General features: G+C 45.1%; 2 protein-coding genes across 2 annotated transcripts; one reads left to right on the top strand and one right to left on the bottom strand.

Annotated features, from left to right (window-relative positions):
- Positions 1-12384: 12384 nt before the first annotated feature.
- LOC123062473 (GDSL esterase/lipase At2g31540) lies at positions 12385-14465 on the top strand. The gene is made up of 3 exons (XM_044486006.1): positions 12385-13334; positions 13456-13711; positions 14242-14465. The coding sequence occupies exons 1-3, from the start codon at positions 12522-12524 to the stop codon at positions 14427-14429; spliced, it is 1257 nt and encodes a 418-aa protein (XP_044341941.1). The 5' UTR covers positions 12385-12521; the 3' UTR covers positions 14430-14465.
- Positions 14466-15827: 1362 nt separating this feature from the next.
- Positions 15828-17935, bottom strand: LOC123062472 (exocyst complex component EXO70B1; the record flags this gene model as incomplete). Its single annotated transcript, XM_044486005.1, is given in 1 exon segment — positions 15828-17935. A coding segment is annotated over 1 exon segment (1779 nt), but the record flags the coding sequence as incomplete, so codon positions are not given.
- Between the last annotated feature and the right edge of the window lie 858 nt (positions 17936-18793).

Here is an 18793-nt window from a genome sequence, read left to right as displayed (position 1 = left end):
TGAGTGTGTGATAGCCCTTGTTGCTCCTATGGTAGCAGAGCGCTTCTCTCTCCTCGTTGCCGTCGGTCAGCAAGGTTTCTAGGACATCACACATGCCGGTTCGGTTCCTAGAACGGTGTTCTAATTCAGTTGGCTGTGTGGTCCTGAGGGTGGCACGGGTGCTTTTTAGGAGCATTTTGTTGGTTTGCACATGTATCATGATGTCACGACGCTCACTTCCACGAGGTTTCTCACTAATACGGGCAATAGATGGTCCCTGCGGTCATTTTAGTAGTCATATATTTTGGGTGAACTTTGAAGAGACCACAGAGAATTGATGTTGGGTTTTTGAACACTGAGATGAATTCCTTGATGTGGTTTTCATTAGTTAGATATGGCAACGACATCACCCGCACGGCATTTTCTTCCTAGAAGTGTTGTTTTGGAATTTCAACGTTATGGTGAAAACCTAAGTTCTAGCATTCACTGGTTAATTTTGGTAATGTTGTCGTATGTGTTGCCTCCTTCTTGAAGGTGCTAACGTGGTGTTTCAAATTGGTTATTTAAAACCTCTTTGATTACAAGATATCTTAAATGTAGGAATAGGACAAACACAAGAATGAAGTGGCATGCCATCTTTAATGCTACAAGACTTGTATAGGACATTTGATTTGACACGTGAATACGTAATATTCTAGGTTGGAATGGATGAAAAAAGTTTTATGAAAGCTAGTACTAGCGAGTCCTACAAAAAAGATATGGATTGTAATCCTAGGAATCAAATAACCAAAATAGAAGGAAAAAAACAAAAAAATTAGAATCCTCCAAGATTCCTTAAAAAATATGGTTGCGTTAAGATTCCGGTTTATGGGTTTATGCTATGTCTATTTATGGGTTTATGGGTTGTGTATGTGAGTGTGCATGTAACTAGGGATGAAAATGGACTGAAAACTTTCTGCGTTTCTGGAGGGAAAATGGAAACGGTGAGAAAATATGAAAATGGAAACGGAAATTTGCAAAATAGAAATGAAAATGGATTTTTTATACGGAAACATAAACAAAATTGGAATGATGTTTTTTGAGGGAAAAGACACGAAAATGGAACTTTGTGTTTTCGTAAATATGCAATTTCCGTTTTTACTATAGGCCTATGGCTGCTTTGTAGCCCAACCACCAAACAACACACAATGACACTATGAATAGAAAGGATCATTTTTTATTCTCAGCTTCTACTATCACACACGTACTCAACTAGACCCCATACGCAATTGTTCAGTACTAAAATACTACACTAAGTTGCTAACATAATCATATTAATTTGTAGCCACGTTAACAATTCATTAAATTTGTTTGTTTAGGTTTGTATTTCTCTATGATTCAAGGGTTTTTAAGTTTCGGTCAGCACCCACGTTTGTTTTTGTGTCCACTCTGTATTTGGTCTGTGTCCGCTTCTGATAGTATCTATTGCCGTATTCATTTCCGTGGTTTCTGTATTCGTTTTCGCTTCAGCAAAATGATATGAAAACAAATGTGGTAGCACTCAATTACGTTTGTTTCCGCTCCGTTTTCATCTCTGCGTGTAACTTCACCACTCCAACAAGAGGTTACCACCATATGTGTTGCATGTAACCACACACCACATACTCTGCATCTCCCTGGAACAGGTCTGCATCCAAATACCATGCGTGTGTTTCTTCTCGGCCAGGCTAAGGAGGATGCAAACCAAAAACTATGTGCAAAACATAATTTTATCCTGTATTCAGTCAGTCAGGCCCAACTCGGTCACATATGCAAGGAGGCAAAAAAATTACAGGCTACCAAATGTGTCCCTGGAGTTTGGAGGGGTAGTTGGCCTTGCGGTTTTTTTTCTTTGACATCCTGGTCTTGCATAGGCTCTCGTTAGATGGCAAATTGGCGCCTAGTCCAGGCAAAGCAAAAAAGTCTATGGGCTAGTTTAGTTGATGAACATAACTTCATACCTGCAATAAATCGTTGCCTGGACTTCACCTGAAAATATGTCATTTTATTGCCTGATCAGGCTAGCCTATGATCTAGACGTTTGGTTCATGTTCTAGCCCAATGGCTACGAAACAAGCTATATACATATGCTAAGACTTGATTAGTGGGCCCTAGACAAATTTTGCATAAGACAGGTGTCAAACTTCCAACACCCGGGCCAGGCTCAACACGTGCATGGATTTATGGCCAGGGTAAACACATGACAAGACTTTCCAGCCCAAGCTAGTACAGACATTTTCAGGAATGTTCGTGATTTCAAAAAATGTTCATATATTTAAAAATTGTTCACAAGTTTCAAAAAAATGATTGTGGATTAGATAAATGTTAACAATTTTATAACACAATGCTCGTCAAAGCAAAAAATGTTCACATGTTCCCAAAATGTTCATGAACTTGATAACAAACGTTCATGAATTCAAAAAATGTTTATGATTTTTTAAACATGTTCGCAAAATTCAAAAAAAATCGTAAATTTCAAAAATTGTTCACAAATTTTAAAACAAGTTCATTGAATAAAAAATGTTCATGGGTTTGTAAAAAATGTTCACGAATTTGTAACGAAATCTCCATGAATTTGAAAATATGTTCACGATTTCAAAAAATCACGAAGTTGAAACATCTTCATGATTTTGAAAATATTTCACTATTTTAAAAAAGTTCACAAATTTTAAAATTGTTCACAAAATTAAGAAATTACAAGTAAAATCAAAGATGTAATAAAATTAAAGACGAAAAATAAAAAGGAAAGGAAAATTGAAAATGAAAAAGGAGAAAAAAAATGGAAAAATAAGAAAAACGAATAAAACCAGTTGGGGAAAGTTCTAGAGCTAAGTTCGGCCGGTCCAAACGTACACAGAATGGAAGCGCGCGGTCGGCCGGTCGCTAACCAACGACCCGCGCGCCAAATGGGATCCCCGGACGCTTATAGCGCCAAATTGCCACCTTTCCGCAAAGGACAATCCCCGAGTCGGTCGGCCCACTTCCGCACACTATGGCGATCGGATACGGTAGCGACGACGGGTAGGAACAGTAGAGAGTTTGACTATTTAAGCAAATTATTGATTGGAGCACTCTTTTTTTCATTCTATTTTCGAAGAAATCATGGAAAAGGTATATTTTAAAAAGTTTGTTTTTTATGAAAAAATGAGAATTTTGTAGAAAATACAAACATTTTTCAAATTTGCAAACATTCTTTTGAAACATCAATATATTTTGAAAAGGTAAATATTTTCTAAAATTTTGTGAAAAAATAAAGCAAGAACTTTTTAAAAATTGGGGAAAAAATAAACTCAATGACTTGTAAAAAACTTTAACTTTTTGTGAAAGATGCAAACAAATTTTGTTATGCTAAGCATTTAAAAATGAGGAACAAATTTTAAATTTCCAAAATCTTTTTAGAAATGTGAAAATTTTGTAAATTTTTTTTAAAAAAATTAAAATTTATGAATAGTCTTTGAATTTCCAAAACTTCAAAGAAAAGAAGAGAAAAAAGAAATATAAAAAAAGAAACCAAAAGAGATGTCAAAAAATGAGTAAAGAAAACAAGAGGGAAAAAAATCAGGAAACCTCTAGAAGGTTCCCAAAACCGGTTATAGTAGTCACTTGTGGGTCGTCCCAAATCAATAGTTAGCTCTGTTTCTTCTGTGCATTCGAATGATAATCTGATGCAATAAGTTCATATAGGATTTGCCCTGCCGCTCAACCAACTTGGGTCTTTCTTCCTTTATAGCGAGCCCATTCTGAATGGTGTATCTTATTGTTATTCACGCCAAACTTTGTTAAAACCATTCAATAAGAGCTTTGATTCAATTGTTGTTCTTATTGCATGGAGCCTATGGAAATAAAGCAATGCCAGGGTGTTTGGGAATGTTGCTCAGCAATGCAACATCCCTCAGTTTGTAAACCTTATTCTAGATGAGGTTCAGACTTGGAGAACTGCAGGAGTGGTGTTTTCAAATCTTTGTGAGAGAGTAGCTTGTAATATTCTTGTGGGTGTGTGGATGTCTGTCGGTAGCTTAGCTTGTTTTGCTTCTAGCATCTCTTGTGACATATTTTTTGCCTTCTATAAAAATATGGTACATAATTTGTGTGCTAGCAAAAAAAATGGTGTATTTTCCAGGATACGACTATGTGTCCCCTATTGCGACACTAAAAAGGGTCTCCCCTAAAGTGCCTACGACACTGGTTGGACCAGCGCGCGGGAGGACCACAGGCCTTAAGCGGTCATTTTTTCATCCTTTTTCACAATTTATTTTTTCTTTATTTTTTACCTTTTTCTATTACAAAAACCACTTTACATAAAAAAAATCATGCATTTGAAAAATGTTAAACCTGCATAGAAAAATGTTTCTAATGGATAAGAAGAATGTACATCGTGAACAGGGGTGGAGCCAGCGCCCAGCCACCCCGGGCACTTGCACATGCTTGATAAACAATGGGCAGATTTTACTGCTGGTCCTGGTTTACCTGGGCACCAGTGCATGCACGGATTGAAACAAAATTTATTGGCCATAAGATATCCGATGCATAAGAAACCTCTTACCCAGGCTTGGTTACGTTTTTCGGGAGCTCCTTCCAAACCTATGCAGGATGCTAGGGTTGTTGCTAGTTTGGGCATCATGGTGGGAAAGCCTGAGAGAGTGGATATGGCATTTACTAGAGCCCATGGGGTTGCTCGCTTACTTGTCAGTATTTTGGACATCAAGTTTGTGCCTGATGTGGTCAAGTGGGCTTATCGAGGCCAGGTTTACAACCTTCAGATTGAGTTTGAGGATGACAGCCTGTTTGCTGAGGCACCTGCTGCCACTGATGTTGATATGCACGAGGATGATGAGGGTGCGGGGGTTAAGGAGACTCCGACCGCTGACCCTGGACGAGAGATGTCCGAGGGACCGGGGTCTGTTGCTCAGACGACCGGAGATAGGACGGCGCCTCCCTCCTCACTGTCGTCGACCACTCTGAGATTTGGATCTATTGAGGCCGCTTCTGCACCTTCGAGACTTTGGAGCGAGCGGGTGGAGTCTGTGGAGGATTTTGAGCACTCTTTACCCGCATTGGACTTTGAGGGTCTGGGTGTGGAGGGCCCTTGCGCGGAGGAGGGTTTGGAGATAGTGATCTCGCCCCCCTCGGTTTTTGTGGAGACAGCAGAACTGCAGGTGGTGGCTCTGAGCTGTGCACGGGGGTCGAGGCAGGTGGCCTCGACGCCCCCTTCTCCTCTCGCTCCGGTCGGTGCTACCGTGAGGGAGGGGTCACCTTCGGGAGGGGGGCCGGGGCAGGTGGCCTCGGCGCCCCCTTCTCCTATCCCTAGTCCGACGTTGCAGGAGGCAGGCCCAGTCTTTGGAGGGGGCTTGGGGCGGTTGGCCTCGGGGTCCTCTCCACCTTCCGCGCCTAGGGGGACCGCCCCACCGTTGGCGCCGGTGACCACTCCTGACCTACAGTCCGGGTGGGCGGGGAGTGGGGGCAGGAGGCCCTTGGTTCCCCATCAGCTGTCTCGGCGCCCTCTCCTGGTCATGGAGACCGGTTGAGTGTTGGGGGTGAAAGGAGGTCAGTCCCCGGGCAACTTCACTCGGGAGGAGGTTATTCAGTTCGGCGGGATTCCGGACCAGGCGTCTGAGGGCTGACGGTTGAGTTGTCGTCTTCAGGGTCGTCCGGAGGTGGACGACATGCAGCAGCGGTGCGCTGTGAGGGCGGCCAAGCTTCATGACGTCCAGGTCACTACTGGTATGTCAGTGAACACTTCTAATTCCATCTTGCATTTTTCGAACGATGAGATTATTGATAATGCAAACCAATTAGGAATTTCACTAGGTAGTAACGATGGTGAAATTTCTAATTCCATCAATGATTTGCTAGATCTAGAAGCTGAGAGGGCTTTAGATGTGATTCGAAACTTAGCTGCCATCAAACCCATGAATGATTTCAAGATTGATGCTTTGGGAATCCGGGTGCTCGATGATTTTTGTGCCGATCTCGCGCCTCCCCTCCTGGAGCCGGAGGAGGAGGATGAGAGTGTCAAGATGGATGGTGTTAGACCCCCTGAAACGGGGAGAGTGGACCGGGCGGACGCGAGGACCATCCCTAAGCGCAAATGGAAGCGCAAGATTTACCCAATGTTCGCAGTGCGTAGGAGTGCTAGGATCCGCACGGCTAAAAAATTCCACGACGAGATATGAGAGGAAGCTTTTGGAATAGCAGAGGTCTTAAGGACTTGGCTAAAAGAAGGTTTCTTGCAGATACATCCATCGAACAGCGTCTGGATTTTACTGCGCTGTCGGAAACTGGTAGAGCGAATTTCTCGCCACAATTTCTCAACACTCTTTTGGGGGGTATTGAGTTTGACTGGCATTGTTTGCCACCGAGAGGGAGATTGGGAGGAATCTTACTTGGTGTTCGATGCGATTCTCTCGAAGTTCGAAGTGTGGTATGGGAGATTTTGCTGTAAAGTTCAGGGTGCGGTCCAAGGTTGACGGTTTTGACTGGGCTCTGGTGGCGGTGTATGGGGCCGCGCAGGCAGAACTAAAACCAGAGTTCTTGGCCGACCTAGTTAGAGTTTGCGGTTCTGAGCAGCTCCCCATTCTCGTTGGGGGAGACTTTAACATTATTAGGAGACGTGATGAGAAGAACAATGATAATTTTGATGGGAGATGGTCGTTCATGTTCAACACTATCATTGAAAGCTTCGATCTGAGAGAGATTGAGCTTTCAAGTAGGAAGTTCACTTGTGCTAACGCCATGCCAAATCCAACGTCTGAAAAGTTGGATCGGATACTCGCTAGTGTCGAATGGGAACAGAAGTTTCCCTGTGTAACAGTCCAGGCTCTCTCTCGCGGGATTTCTGATCACAGGCCTCTTTTTCTTGACTCTGGTGGGGCTACCTACTCGGGCAACAAGAATTTGTTCTCGTTCGAGCTTGCGTGGTTTGAAAGAGAAGGCTTCCTGGATCTCGTAGCCAGAGAGTGGGCTAAGGATGCAGGTGGTAGGAATGCGCTTGAGCATTGGCAGAATAAGATTAGGCATCTGTGAAGTTTCCTACGTGGATGGGCTAAACATCTCAGTGGGATCTATAAGGTTGAAAAGGAACGGCTCCTTGCCCTTATTCAGTCCTTAGATGTTAAAGCCGAAACCACGGTGTTGCCTGCCACCGAGCTTCATACCAAGCTTGACGCTGAGATGAGGCTGAAGGAACTTCTTCGTGAAGAAGAATTAAAGTGGTCTCTGCGGGCCAAGGTACGAAGAGTGGTCCAGGGGGACGCGAACACTCAATTCTTCCACATGATTGCCAATGGCAAACATAGGAAGAAGAGAACCTTCCAGCTAGAACAAGATGAGGGTACGATTATAGGTCAGGAAAATTTGAAGCTTTACATTACTAAGTATTACAAACGATTGTTTGGACCACCAGAGGAGAACTGTGTGTCTCTGGATGAGTCTAGAGTCGACGATGTACCTCAACTTACGGCTGTGGAGAATGATATATTAACCGCCCCTTTTTCAGAAAAGGAGGTGTTCGAGGCCGTATCCCAGATGAAAAATAATAAGGCACCCGGTCCGGATGGTTTCCCGGCTGAGTTTTATAAGAAGTGCCGGCACATTATTAAAGGGGACCTGTTGCCGATGTTCCATGATTTGTTCTCGGGACATTTGCAGCTTTTCCAGCTAAATTTTGGAACAATAACCCTGCTCCCTAAGAAAACAGAGGCCGTGAGAATCGAGCAATTTCGGCCTATCTGTCTTCTGAATGTCAGTTTCAAGATTTTTACCAAGGTTGGGACGATTAGGCTAACACAGATTGCGCACGCCGTGGTGCAGCCTACTCAAACAGCCTTCATGCCGGACAGGAACATCCTGGAAGGGGTTGTGGTCCTTCATGAAACGCTCCATGAGATCCACACGAAAAAACTTGATGGAGTTATTTTTAAAGTGGATTTCGAGAAGGCATATGATAAAGTCAAATGGCCGTTCCTTCAACAGGCCTTACGCATGAAGGGCTTTGATGAAGCTTGGCGACGCCAGGTGGAAGCATTCACGCAAAAAGGGAGTGTTGGAATTAAAGTGAATGACGATATAGGTCATTATTTCCAAACGCATAAGGGGTTGAGACAAGGCGATCCTATGTCTCCAATATTATTCAATATTGTGGTTGACATGTTGGCGATCCTGATAGGGAGGGCAAAAGAAGCCGGTCAGGTGGGTGGCTTGGTGCCTCATCTGGTCGATGGTGGTGTGTCCATCCTGCAGTACGATGATGATACAATCATCTTCATGGAACACGATTTGGCTAAAGCGAGAAACATGAAGTTATTGTTATGATTATTTGAACAATTGACGGGGCTTAAGATTAATTTCCATAAAAACGAGCTGTTCTGCTTTGGTAGACCCAAAGACGAACAAGAGACATATAGACAATTGTTTGGTTGTGAAGTGGGAGCTTTACCTTTTACGTATCTAGGTATTCCCATTCACCATCGTAAGCTAACAAACAGCGAGTGGAAGTGCATAGAGGATCGGTTTGAGAAGAAACTGAGTTGCTGAAAAGGAAAACTCATGTCTTATGGAGGCCGGTTGATTCTTATTAACTCGGTGCTCACGAGTTTACCTATGTTCATATTATCTTTCTTTGAGGTCCCAGTTGGGGTTAGGGAAAGACTGGACTTCTATCGATCCAGATTTTTTTGGCAGAGCGATGAAATTAAGAGAAAATACCGACTAGCCAAATGGGATATTATCTGTCGACCAAAGGACCAGGGGGGCCTTGGTATTGAAAATTTAGAGGTCAAGAACAGATGCCTGCTTAGTAAATGGCTGTATAAGTTGTCACTTGAGACAGAGGCAACATGGGCGCAGACTTTACGTAGTAAATATCTGCAGTCCAAGACCCTATCCCAGGTCACTGTCAGACCAACTGATTCGCCGTTCTGGAAGGGGCTCATGAGAGTCAAAGCTACCTTCTTTAACAGAACTAGGTTTATTGTCGGTAATGGCAACAACACTCGATTCTAGGAAGATACGTGGCTTGGTGACGCGCCTTTGGCGACCCAGTATCCGTCCATTTATCGTATTGTTCAGCGTCGCGAGGCTCTTGTTGCTACGGTCATGCAGTCCATTCCACTTAACATTCAGTTTAGGAGGGTGCTTGTGGGTGATCGGTGGGAAGCATGGCTTCACTTGGTTCGTCGACTGATGGAGGTTCAGTTAACTCCTCAGCCCGATCAGTTGCGGTGGAAGCTTACTAGATCTGGGGAGTTCACAGTTAAATCGATGTATATCGATATTATTAACTCTAGTGTGATTCCTAGTTCCAAAGAGGTTTGGAAAGTCAAGGTCCCTTTGAAGATCAAAGTGTTTATGTGGTTTGTTCATAAACAAGTAATTTTAACAAAGGACAATCTAGTTAAGCCAAACTGGACAGGCTCTACTAGGTGTAGCTTCTGTGATCGGGAAGAGACTATCAAGCACCTCTTCTTTGATTGCCCGTTGGCATGAGGGTTGTGGCGCTCTGTGCAAATTGCCTTTAACATTACTCCTTCGACTTCGGTCAACACTTTATTCGGGACGTGGCTTGCTGGGATAGAGCCAGAAACAGCTAGACACATTCGTGTAGAAGTGTGTGCGTTGTTATGGGCAATTTGGAATTGCAGAAATGATTTGGCATTTAACAGAACACCAACTATTCATTTTTTGCAGGTTATATTCCGGGCTACTGCGCTGATCCGTATGTGGTCCTTACTCACTCCGACGGAGGCCAGGGAGCGTTTGGTTACTGGATCTGTCCAGTGGGAGATGGTAGCGCGGGATATCTTCAACCGGTTTGGATGACGGTCATGTAATAGGATAGGCGATTAGTTTACCTATCTGTTATTTTGCCAGCCGGTTGTGGCTTGTCAGGTTTTCTGTTTTGGCGTTGACGCTCTGTGTGAGCTAGCCGATCCTTTTTGTTCACAGACTTAAAGACCTTGTTGAACCTTTTTACTTGCTAATAAATGTGGCTGTATGCATGGTTCTGATGCAGAGACCGAGGAGTCCCCCTTTTCGAAAAAAGAAAAAAAATCTGATGCATAAGAGAAAAAGTCGCCAAACACCACAAAATTTATTTATTTGTTAAACATGATAATTTGATTTCTTGAAGTTAAATGTGAGGCGACTTGCTTCGAAAATCATGATAATATACATCAAAAGAGAATTTGCAGTTAAGATCTCTTCTGGTGAAATTATTACTATTTTATTTTATTGGCAATCATAGTGGCAAATTTAAGTTAGCACAAACTTAATGATGTTTTTATAATAATGAAGCGGAATATTATGTAAGTTATTTTTTCACACTTATGCTTTTTAAAAAACTTGGCCTATATCAAGCATAATGTTCAACAGTCATAGGGTGCTAAGTTTGCTCTTTCCAGAATAATTACTTGAGAGGAACACGAGCAGTCACAACCCTTGTCCGCACTTTAGCTGTCCGTTTGTACGTATCTTGAGACAGATTGGCGACAAGCGGAGGCAGGCCTTGGTGCAGAGGAAGTGCTAGGCCGTGGTCCTATGATATAGTAGTCATGCAAAATATAAACATAGTAGTCATAACAACATTTGCACGACTACTATGTTTATATTTTGACTTCATATTCACTGGCGGAGCTATGTTGAGGTTGAGGGGGCCTATGCCCCTCTCTCCTTCCTTGGACCAAACTCAGATGTTTGGAGCTATTTTATACGTTGTGTACTGTAACACCCAATTGTGTTCTAGACCAGATATTTAGGCTCAAGTTTGCACAGGCTTCACAAAATTTCTAGCTCCGCGATTGATCGTGGATGAAAAAATATATATGAACAAATATGTATTTTAAACAGGGGTAAAGTTGTATAAAAATGCACATGGTGTACGAAAAAAGTAGACATAAAAAATATATTTGAAAAAAATTTTAATCATGTATTTAAAGAATATTAAACCTATATAAGAAATGTTCCCAATACATACAAAATATGTAAACCTGTATGAAAAAGCAGACATGAAAAGATATGTTCAAAAATAATCCTAATCATGGATTTGAAAAATATTAAATTTTATAAAAAATATTCGTAATGTGCATGAAAAATGTAAAAATTGTATGATAAAAAGTATATGTCAAAACATATATTTGAAAAAATGTTAATTACGTATGTGAAAAATGTTAAATGTGTATAAAGAATGTTAGTGTTGCATACAGGAAAAAAATGTTCATTGTGTATTTGAAATAAATTATGTGATGGGAAAAAACTTGACGTAATTCAAAACAAGTGTTTCATACAACTAAAATAATGTGTGTGACATTTTTATTAAAATGATTATACAATCTTGATTAAAAAGGGAGAAAATCGGTACACGTGACTCGTAGAAAAAAGATGAAGGAACACAAAAAGAATCATTGAAAGAAATGCAAGAAAAACACAGAAAACCGGTACGCATGACTTGTAGAAAAAAAACAACCAAAGGTTCTAAGTCCAATGGAAACCGTAAAGAAAACTTGAAAAGGGGAAGAAATAAACTAACATAGAAAACCGACAAAAACCGTATGAAAACTGAACCAATCAAGCCAGTATAGATAGAAAAATATATTGCTTTGAGAGAAGATAGAAATATAATTGCAACGAGCGGAACATTTGCAATCCGATAGTTGGGCCGGCCCATTGACGGAAGCGCTTCAGGCGAGTCCCAAGCAGGTACCAACACTCCCCTCAAAAAAAAAAGTAGGTACCAAAACTCCCGCGCAACTCGATTTCGCCCGCTTCTGACTTCTGCCGGATCACTCGTTGTTGCCGTGTCGCCATCACGTATCAAAAATTTCTGGAAGGATTGTACGCTACAAGTTCCACCGGCCCGTGAACTTGCGTCTTGTTCCCATGCATGACCAACCCCGTCTTCCCTGCCCAATCCATCGACACGGCACTCGTATGCCGCCAAACCCACCATCCTCCCATCAGAAGTCGGCACACAGATAACAGTTTGTCGCGCAGCAAAACACTGGTCCGCACGTACTACATTGTTTCTTTGTGCAGCGCACAATCCCTTTTCCAGAACAAGAATGTTTCGTGGATCAGCAGAACATTTGCAGCCCGATTAAAAGATTGGCACGCACAACCACATTTCGTGTACGCTCCTACTTCGGCTAAGTTGCTCCTCGGGAGCAATGTTGTATGTTACTCCCTCCGTTCTGAATTACTTGTCTTGGATTTGTCTAAATACCGATGTATCTAGACTTATTTTAGTGCTAGATACCTCCGTATCTAAACAAATCTAAGACAAGTAATTCGGAACGGAGGGAGTAGCTCTGTGCCAAATTCCCCACTTTGTACAGTAACCAACAACGACCTGCGTCGCATACACCCCACGAGGAGTAGGTTACAAAGTCTCCAATCCTGCCGAAAACAACAACATCATGGGCCAATAATAAGGAGTAGTACCCAGAAAGATAAGGATTTCCATTAGGAGCGCCTCTTTTTCTTTGCGAAAAACTTCCGATCGAGCACCTTATTAGTGCAGGAGTATTAGTTTCATGCAAAAAAACAAGAGTATCCAATATTCATTTCGTGCAAGAAATGCTACTATATTACTCCAGGAAGATGTGAGCGAGTCACAACGAATCAGCAGGATCTTTTGCAGAGTTATTACCAGTCATTCACGATGCTCTCGAAATATTATACCTAAGGACCAGTTGCAGAGGCCTAGAACCTCAGCCCAGGCAAGAACCTCTCCCATGGCGCACCCTGCCATCCTCCTCCTGGCGCTCCTCCTCCTCCTTGCTTCCCCCGCCATTTCATCCACCAAGAGAACCCAGCAGCCAAAGTTCCCGGCCATCTTCTACTTCGGCGACTCCATCTTCGACACCGGCAACAACAACCACATCCCGACTCTGGGCCTGGCGAACCACCCACCATACGGGAGGGACTTCCCGGGGAGCAGGCCGACGGGGAGGTTCTCCAATGGCCGGCTCGTACCGGACCTCCTCAACGAGAGGCTGCAGCTCAAGGAGTTCGCGCCGCCGTTCCTGGACAGAAGCCTGTCCGACAAGGACATCATGACGGGGGTGAACTTCGCGTCGGCCGGGTCCGGGTTCGACGACCGGACGTCGCACCTGGCCAACACCATGCCATTGTCGGCGCAGGTGGACCTCTTCAGGGACGAGTACCTTCCTCGCCTCAGGAGCATCGCCGGGGACAAGGAGGCTGCCAGGATCATTGCCAGCTCTCTGATGTTCATCAACGCGGGAACCAATGATTTCACTCATTACTACCGTTCATCGAGGAGGAGGCTGGGCATTGGTGAATACCAAGATACTGTGCTCCAGTTGGTGCGTGCTCATGTCAAGGTAAAATTAGGCAATTCTGGGTCTTTGTCTACCAAGCTGCTTCTGTTATAAGTATTCTGTAACATATAAACCACAACTATGTTTATTTTCTCAAAATAATAAAACCTGAACTGGAATGCAGGAGCTGTATAACCTCGGGGGGCGGCAGTTCATCTTGGCAGGTCTTCCTCCATTTGGCTGCATACCCTTGCAGATCACATTGAGTGGAGACCTTGAGAGGGGCTGTGTCGATGAGCAGAACAGTGAGGCCCAGGTCTACAACTCCAAACTTCAGAAGTTGATTCCAACATTACAAGGCTCACTCAGAGGAAGCAAAATTGTGTACTTGAACGCCTACGAAGCTTTGACGGTGATCCTTCAGGGCACCAATAAATATGGTACGTTTTCAAGTAAATGTCATGATTCCCAACTTATATCTAGTAACAGTGGACACCTCTAAGATCACTAATACTCCACGGTAGCTTGCTAATTCTGCTTTAGCTATGATTAATATGCTTTCTTGGTGTTTTTATTCAGAACTAACTACACTGATTAGTTATTTCTGAATAAAAACACCAAGAAAGCAGTAATCAGTTCTGAATAAAAACACCAAGAACTAACTACTGCTTTCTTGGTGTTTTTATTCAGAACTAACTACACTGAGTAATAGTAGCTAAATCAGAATTAGCAAGCTACAAATAGTTAGTTCAGCTGGAAAACACCAAGATTGCATCATAATCCTAGCCAAAGAAGAATTATTAAAGCATGGTGATATACTTGGCCATGTACAACTAGAAGCTTTTAGAAGAAAGCCAAAAAGCTAACAGTTTAATGGCAGAAAGCAGAGTTATCAGTTTGAGTTATTCTTGTCACCCTACATGCTTTCTTGTAATTATACCAGTTCTCATCGACTTTGCCATGATAACAGGATTTACAGAGACAACACTGGGATGTTGTGGGACTGGGCTCACAGAGGTCGGAATACTTTGCAACAGATTTACCCCTATCTGCAGGAATGCGTCATCCTATGTATTTTATGATGCGGTGCACCCAACAGAGAGGGTTTATAGGATAGCAACCGATTACATAGTGAAAAATGTAATTCCACAGTTTTAAAGAATCAAATGCTCAAATAAGATATATTTTTTCTCATTGCATTAACGAATTAACCTAATGCGTTTGGTTCGATCTTTTGGCTTTTACTTGAAGTCTGCCTTGTAAGAAAGAGTCACTGGCATGTGTTTCCTTTGTTATGTTATACACAATATGATAAGCTCAGCATTCTCAGAAATTAATTTAAGAAAGGAAATCAAGAAATCAAAGGCATAACATGTGTTTCGTTTGTTATGTTATACACAATATGGTAAGCTCAGCATTCTCAGCAATTAATTAAGAAAGAAGATCAAGAAATCAAAGGCATAACATGTGTTTCATTTGTTATGTTATACACAATATAGCAAGCTCAGCATTCTCAGCAATTAATTTATGAAAGGAAACTAAAAAGTCAAAGGCATAACACCATGATCAGGTTATGTAAACTCGAGAAGCTAGAGAAGGGAACTGATTGGGAGTAACCATTCTCACCTCAAATAGATCTGTAACTTGTGAATGAATGGAGCTCTCAAGTCCCAACTCCTCCGTGCAAGCATATAAAAGAGGAATGTGGTATCCAGTCCAATCAATAATCTGCAGCTGACAAAGTTGACTAGTTAAAATGTCTCACATTCTGAAAGAATGAGTTCAAAACAAACCACAGTGAAGGCAAATTCAGAGACTGAGGAACAGAACATTCTTCACCTACTGTGGCACTAAGATATATAACTACATGTGCAGTTATTTGATATTCCAAAATAGTGCACAAGCTCAGAACACCATTTTAGCAAAAGGAGCATCGGTCGTGCATGATATCAGCATATGTACACACAGACGAGGTATTCAGTAAATGACAAACTCTATTTGTCGAAGGGTCAAAACGAACTTACTTCAGGATAGCAGCATTCAACAGTTTAATGAAGAGTAATTTGAAAGCATCAAGTGATTAATTTAGAGAAGGAACACCAGTCATTCAAGAGTCAAAAGGCATGCTTCCACAAACAGCGCAAAATTGTACTCCATTCAGAAATAAGTGTCGTTGATTTAGTACAAAGTTAGTAGGGAGTAAATGATAAAGAGAAGACCCGTTATCCCATATGGGCTTTACAAAAAGAATATACACTTGTGTTGACAACTGAATTTTCAAGAGTTGTGGCCTTAGCCACAACCTTTCATTTGAATAACTTTATGACAGAGTTTTTTCAGAAATTGAAGGGAAAATATCATTGCAAATTGTTAAAAAAGAAAAAAAAATACAAGAGAAATACAGACCCATCTGCTCAGGGCATATCACACCCATAGGAGAGAGGGACCAGATTAACTTGCATGCTTTCTATAATAACCATACTACTAGGCTAACCATCATAAAAGTTGGGTCACACACACGCAATCACAACAGACAACAGCCAAGCTTGGCAGATCTGACTTAAGATAAGCGTTTCTCCTTCATCACCTGAACAACCAGGCACTGAAACACGATAAATAAGAAGACAGATAATGTTTTGAATAAGACTACCATTAACAACTGACAGAGAAATGCCTACAATAATTTACACAGTTGGAGAAGACAATGATTTGCGCGTCTAATATAAAGCCTAACCTCATGGCAAAACACCATCAAACCCAAAGTGGTACCATTATTTCCCCATTATCCATGTTCAGAACTTCAGATATCGGCCACAACAGTACTTTAATGATGATACGAAAATCACAGGCACGACCAATAAGATGCTACAGTACAAGATAACCAATCATTTCCCAATTCCTTCAAACAAATGTTGGATGCATGCCTCAACATCCTCTGGGGTATGCTTGATGAACAGATCCTGCGGAGGATCTGGAGACGATCTCAGCCTCGCAATCAAGCCCTTGTATGCAGGCAGCACCGAATCTGCTATTGCTGCCTTAACATCGGCGCGCAGCTGATCATCCGTGATCACCCACTCGGACTGGGCCGCCCGAATCTCCTCCAGGTAGCCATTGAACATCTGAAGTTTCTGAAGCATGGCCTTCGGTGGGAGACCAGAAAACCCAGAGCCTCCGGTCTGCAGCACCGACATCACCTTCGCCCACGCCCCGCGCTGGTACTCCATACTCCACCGGCGCACTCTGCTCAACATCTGCTTCATCCAGTCATCGCCGAGTAAAACCCCAAGCTCACTGTCATTCACCTTGTGGATGACGTACTTGCCATTATTCATCAAGAAGATGGAGGCCAGCGGCGGGTCCCTGTATATCTTGGATTTGCTCTCCAGATTCTTGTGAAGCACGTCCATGATCCACGCAATGTGCACCGCGAGCGACGAAGTGGGGCGGTCAGGATCGACGGCAATGGCGGTCACGCCGAGAGCACCCAGGTCACCTTCCATCACCTCTTCCAGTGTCTGTCTTGAACCACATGCGGCACGGAGATAGTTCATGACATAGCGAGTGATTGGGTGTATGCCGCCGCCAGGCACCGCAACGCGAGCCGGGTCACGGCGGATAAGATTCTCCAGCTCCATGAATATACCTTTGATGGAGGAGCCGAGGGTGTTGCACACAGCAGAGACCTCGGCGCGGAGCGCTGCGGAGTAGGGGTCGGCGAAAACAGGGTCGAGGTCGGGGAGGAGATCGCGCACCGCCTCGTACATGTCGATGACACGAAAGAGGCGCTCCGGCGCGCGGCTGGCAGCGGCAACCGCGTCGCCGAACGAGATGAGCTGCAGCGCCTGGGTGCGTACCGCGGCGACGAAGGCGAGGTCGCCGTAGGGGGCGAGGCCCTCGAAGACACGGTCGGAGAGGCGGCGCTCGCTGGGGATGAGGATGCGGAACACCATCTTGAAGGCCGGGATCCACCGCGCAATGTCGAACTCGAGCTCCTCCCAGGGCAGGGAGTGGACCTCGTCGGAGGTGCGCGAGCGGATGCCGAGGCGCGCGACGCTCTCGTCGATGAACCCGCGGCGCGCGGCCGCGTAGGCCTCGGCGCACTCGCGGCCGAAGCCCGCGTCCACCATCCTCCGCGCGATCTGGTGCACGTCGGAGACGGACCCCGGGGGCAGGGCGTCGATGACCACGTCGAAATCCGTGACCGGCTTGGCGATGGGGATGGGCTCGTCGCCGTAGCCGTCGTCCGCGTCGTAGTCCTCGTCGTCGCTCTGCTCGGAGTCGAACCCGCCGGGCGCCGCCGGGGCCGCGTCGTCGGGGCGCTCGATGAGCGCCCGGAACTCGTCCTCCAGCCGGGCCATGCACCGGCTGAGCAGCTCGTCGGCGCGGTCGAGCAGCCCGCGGTTGGTCCCCGCCGCGTCCAGCTCCTGCACGGTGCCGATGAGGTCGTCCACCGCCTCCAGGAAGGCGTCGGCGTCGGCGGAGTCGGCCCAGACGAGCCTCTCCATGGTCACGAACTGCGAGATCTGCCGGTCCAGCGTGCGCACGGTCCGCTCCAGCGACGTGACCGGCGCCGGCATCGCCGCCGCCGCGGCCGAGGGCAGCACGGGCGGCGGCGAGGAGGCCGGCATCGACATCGAGTGCTCCACGGCCCCTCCTCCTCCTCCTCCTCCGGCCGCGGCCGCCGCGGCGTAGAGCTTGTCGAGCGAGAGGCGGCCGTCGTAGTTGGAGAAGACCTTGAGTATGTCCTCCGTCATGGTGCCGGTGCGGCCCAGCGTCTTGGCGATGTGCTGCACCGTGGCCAGCAGCTTCTCCTCGCCGTCCTCAGCCATCGGCCGCGACAGGGACCCGACGCCGGACGGCACTCCCGGCGAGGCTCGAGCTAGGGTTTGGTCACGCCGTCGGCGGAGGGAACTCGTTGGAGTGGCTGCGGTGGGGGAGAGCGGTGGTGTTCTGTGCCGGACAGCGACAGCTCGTGAACTGGGCGCTCACCTGCTAGCAGAGCACGGCTGTAAATTGCGACGTGTGGATGAAAAATTACCGTGGGGAGAGGAGGGTAAATTCGTTGTGGGCGGCGGACTAGGGTGTTGTTTCGCCGGGTGAACGGTCGAGTAAAAATTTGGTGACCTCGGGAGAGGGGAAAGGATGGGAGATCGGGCCGCAAAGCATGAATAAATGCAGGCAGCGACACCGCTCGGGGAGACGGTGAGGGGTTTTAATTCTCGCTGACAGGTGGGGACACGGCCGACGATGCGTAGGTGTGTTAGGGTTTTGGACATTTGGTCGCGTCGACACGGAAAGGTTTTAGCGACAAAGTGCGGCGGGGATGGCGTGATCAACGGGAAAGTGGAGGTGGTTGGCTGCTTAACTTTTTTTTTTGAGACGAATTTGGCTGCTTAACTTGGGCTCGGGTTGCTGCGTAGGGAGGAAAAGCCCAGGTTGTGCTTTCGACTGGCGCATAGCCCAAATCGAATGCAGGCCCGCTGGCAACGTACCCACGGGCACGCCGCGACAGAAGCCCT

This window comes from Triticum aestivum, chromosome 3A, assembly GCF_018294505.1.
Source record: "Triticum aestivum cultivar Chinese Spring chromosome 3A, IWGSC CS RefSeq v2.1, whole genome shotgun sequence".
Lineage (NCBI taxonomy): Eukaryota > Viridiplantae > Streptophyta > Magnoliopsida > Poales > Poaceae > Triticum > Triticum aestivum.
The sequence above is the reverse complement of the archived record's forward strand: the minus strand, read 5'-3'. Positions and strand labels throughout refer to the sequence as shown.

Excerpts from the sequence above, each read along its gene's own strand:
- LOC123062473 (XM_044486006.1), top strand. The coding sequence starts at position 12,522 with ATGCAAAAAAACAAGAGTATCCAATATTCATTTCGTGCAAGAAATGCT. Across the intron at positions 13,335-13,455 it reads TGGTGCGTGCTCATGTCAAG|GAGCTGTATAACCTCGGGGG; the intron begins GTAAAATTAGGC and ends ACTGGAATGCAG. Across the intron at positions 13,712-14,241 it reads TCAGGGCACCAATAAATATG|GATTTACAGAGACAACACTG; the intron begins GTACGTTTTCAA and ends CCATGATAACAG.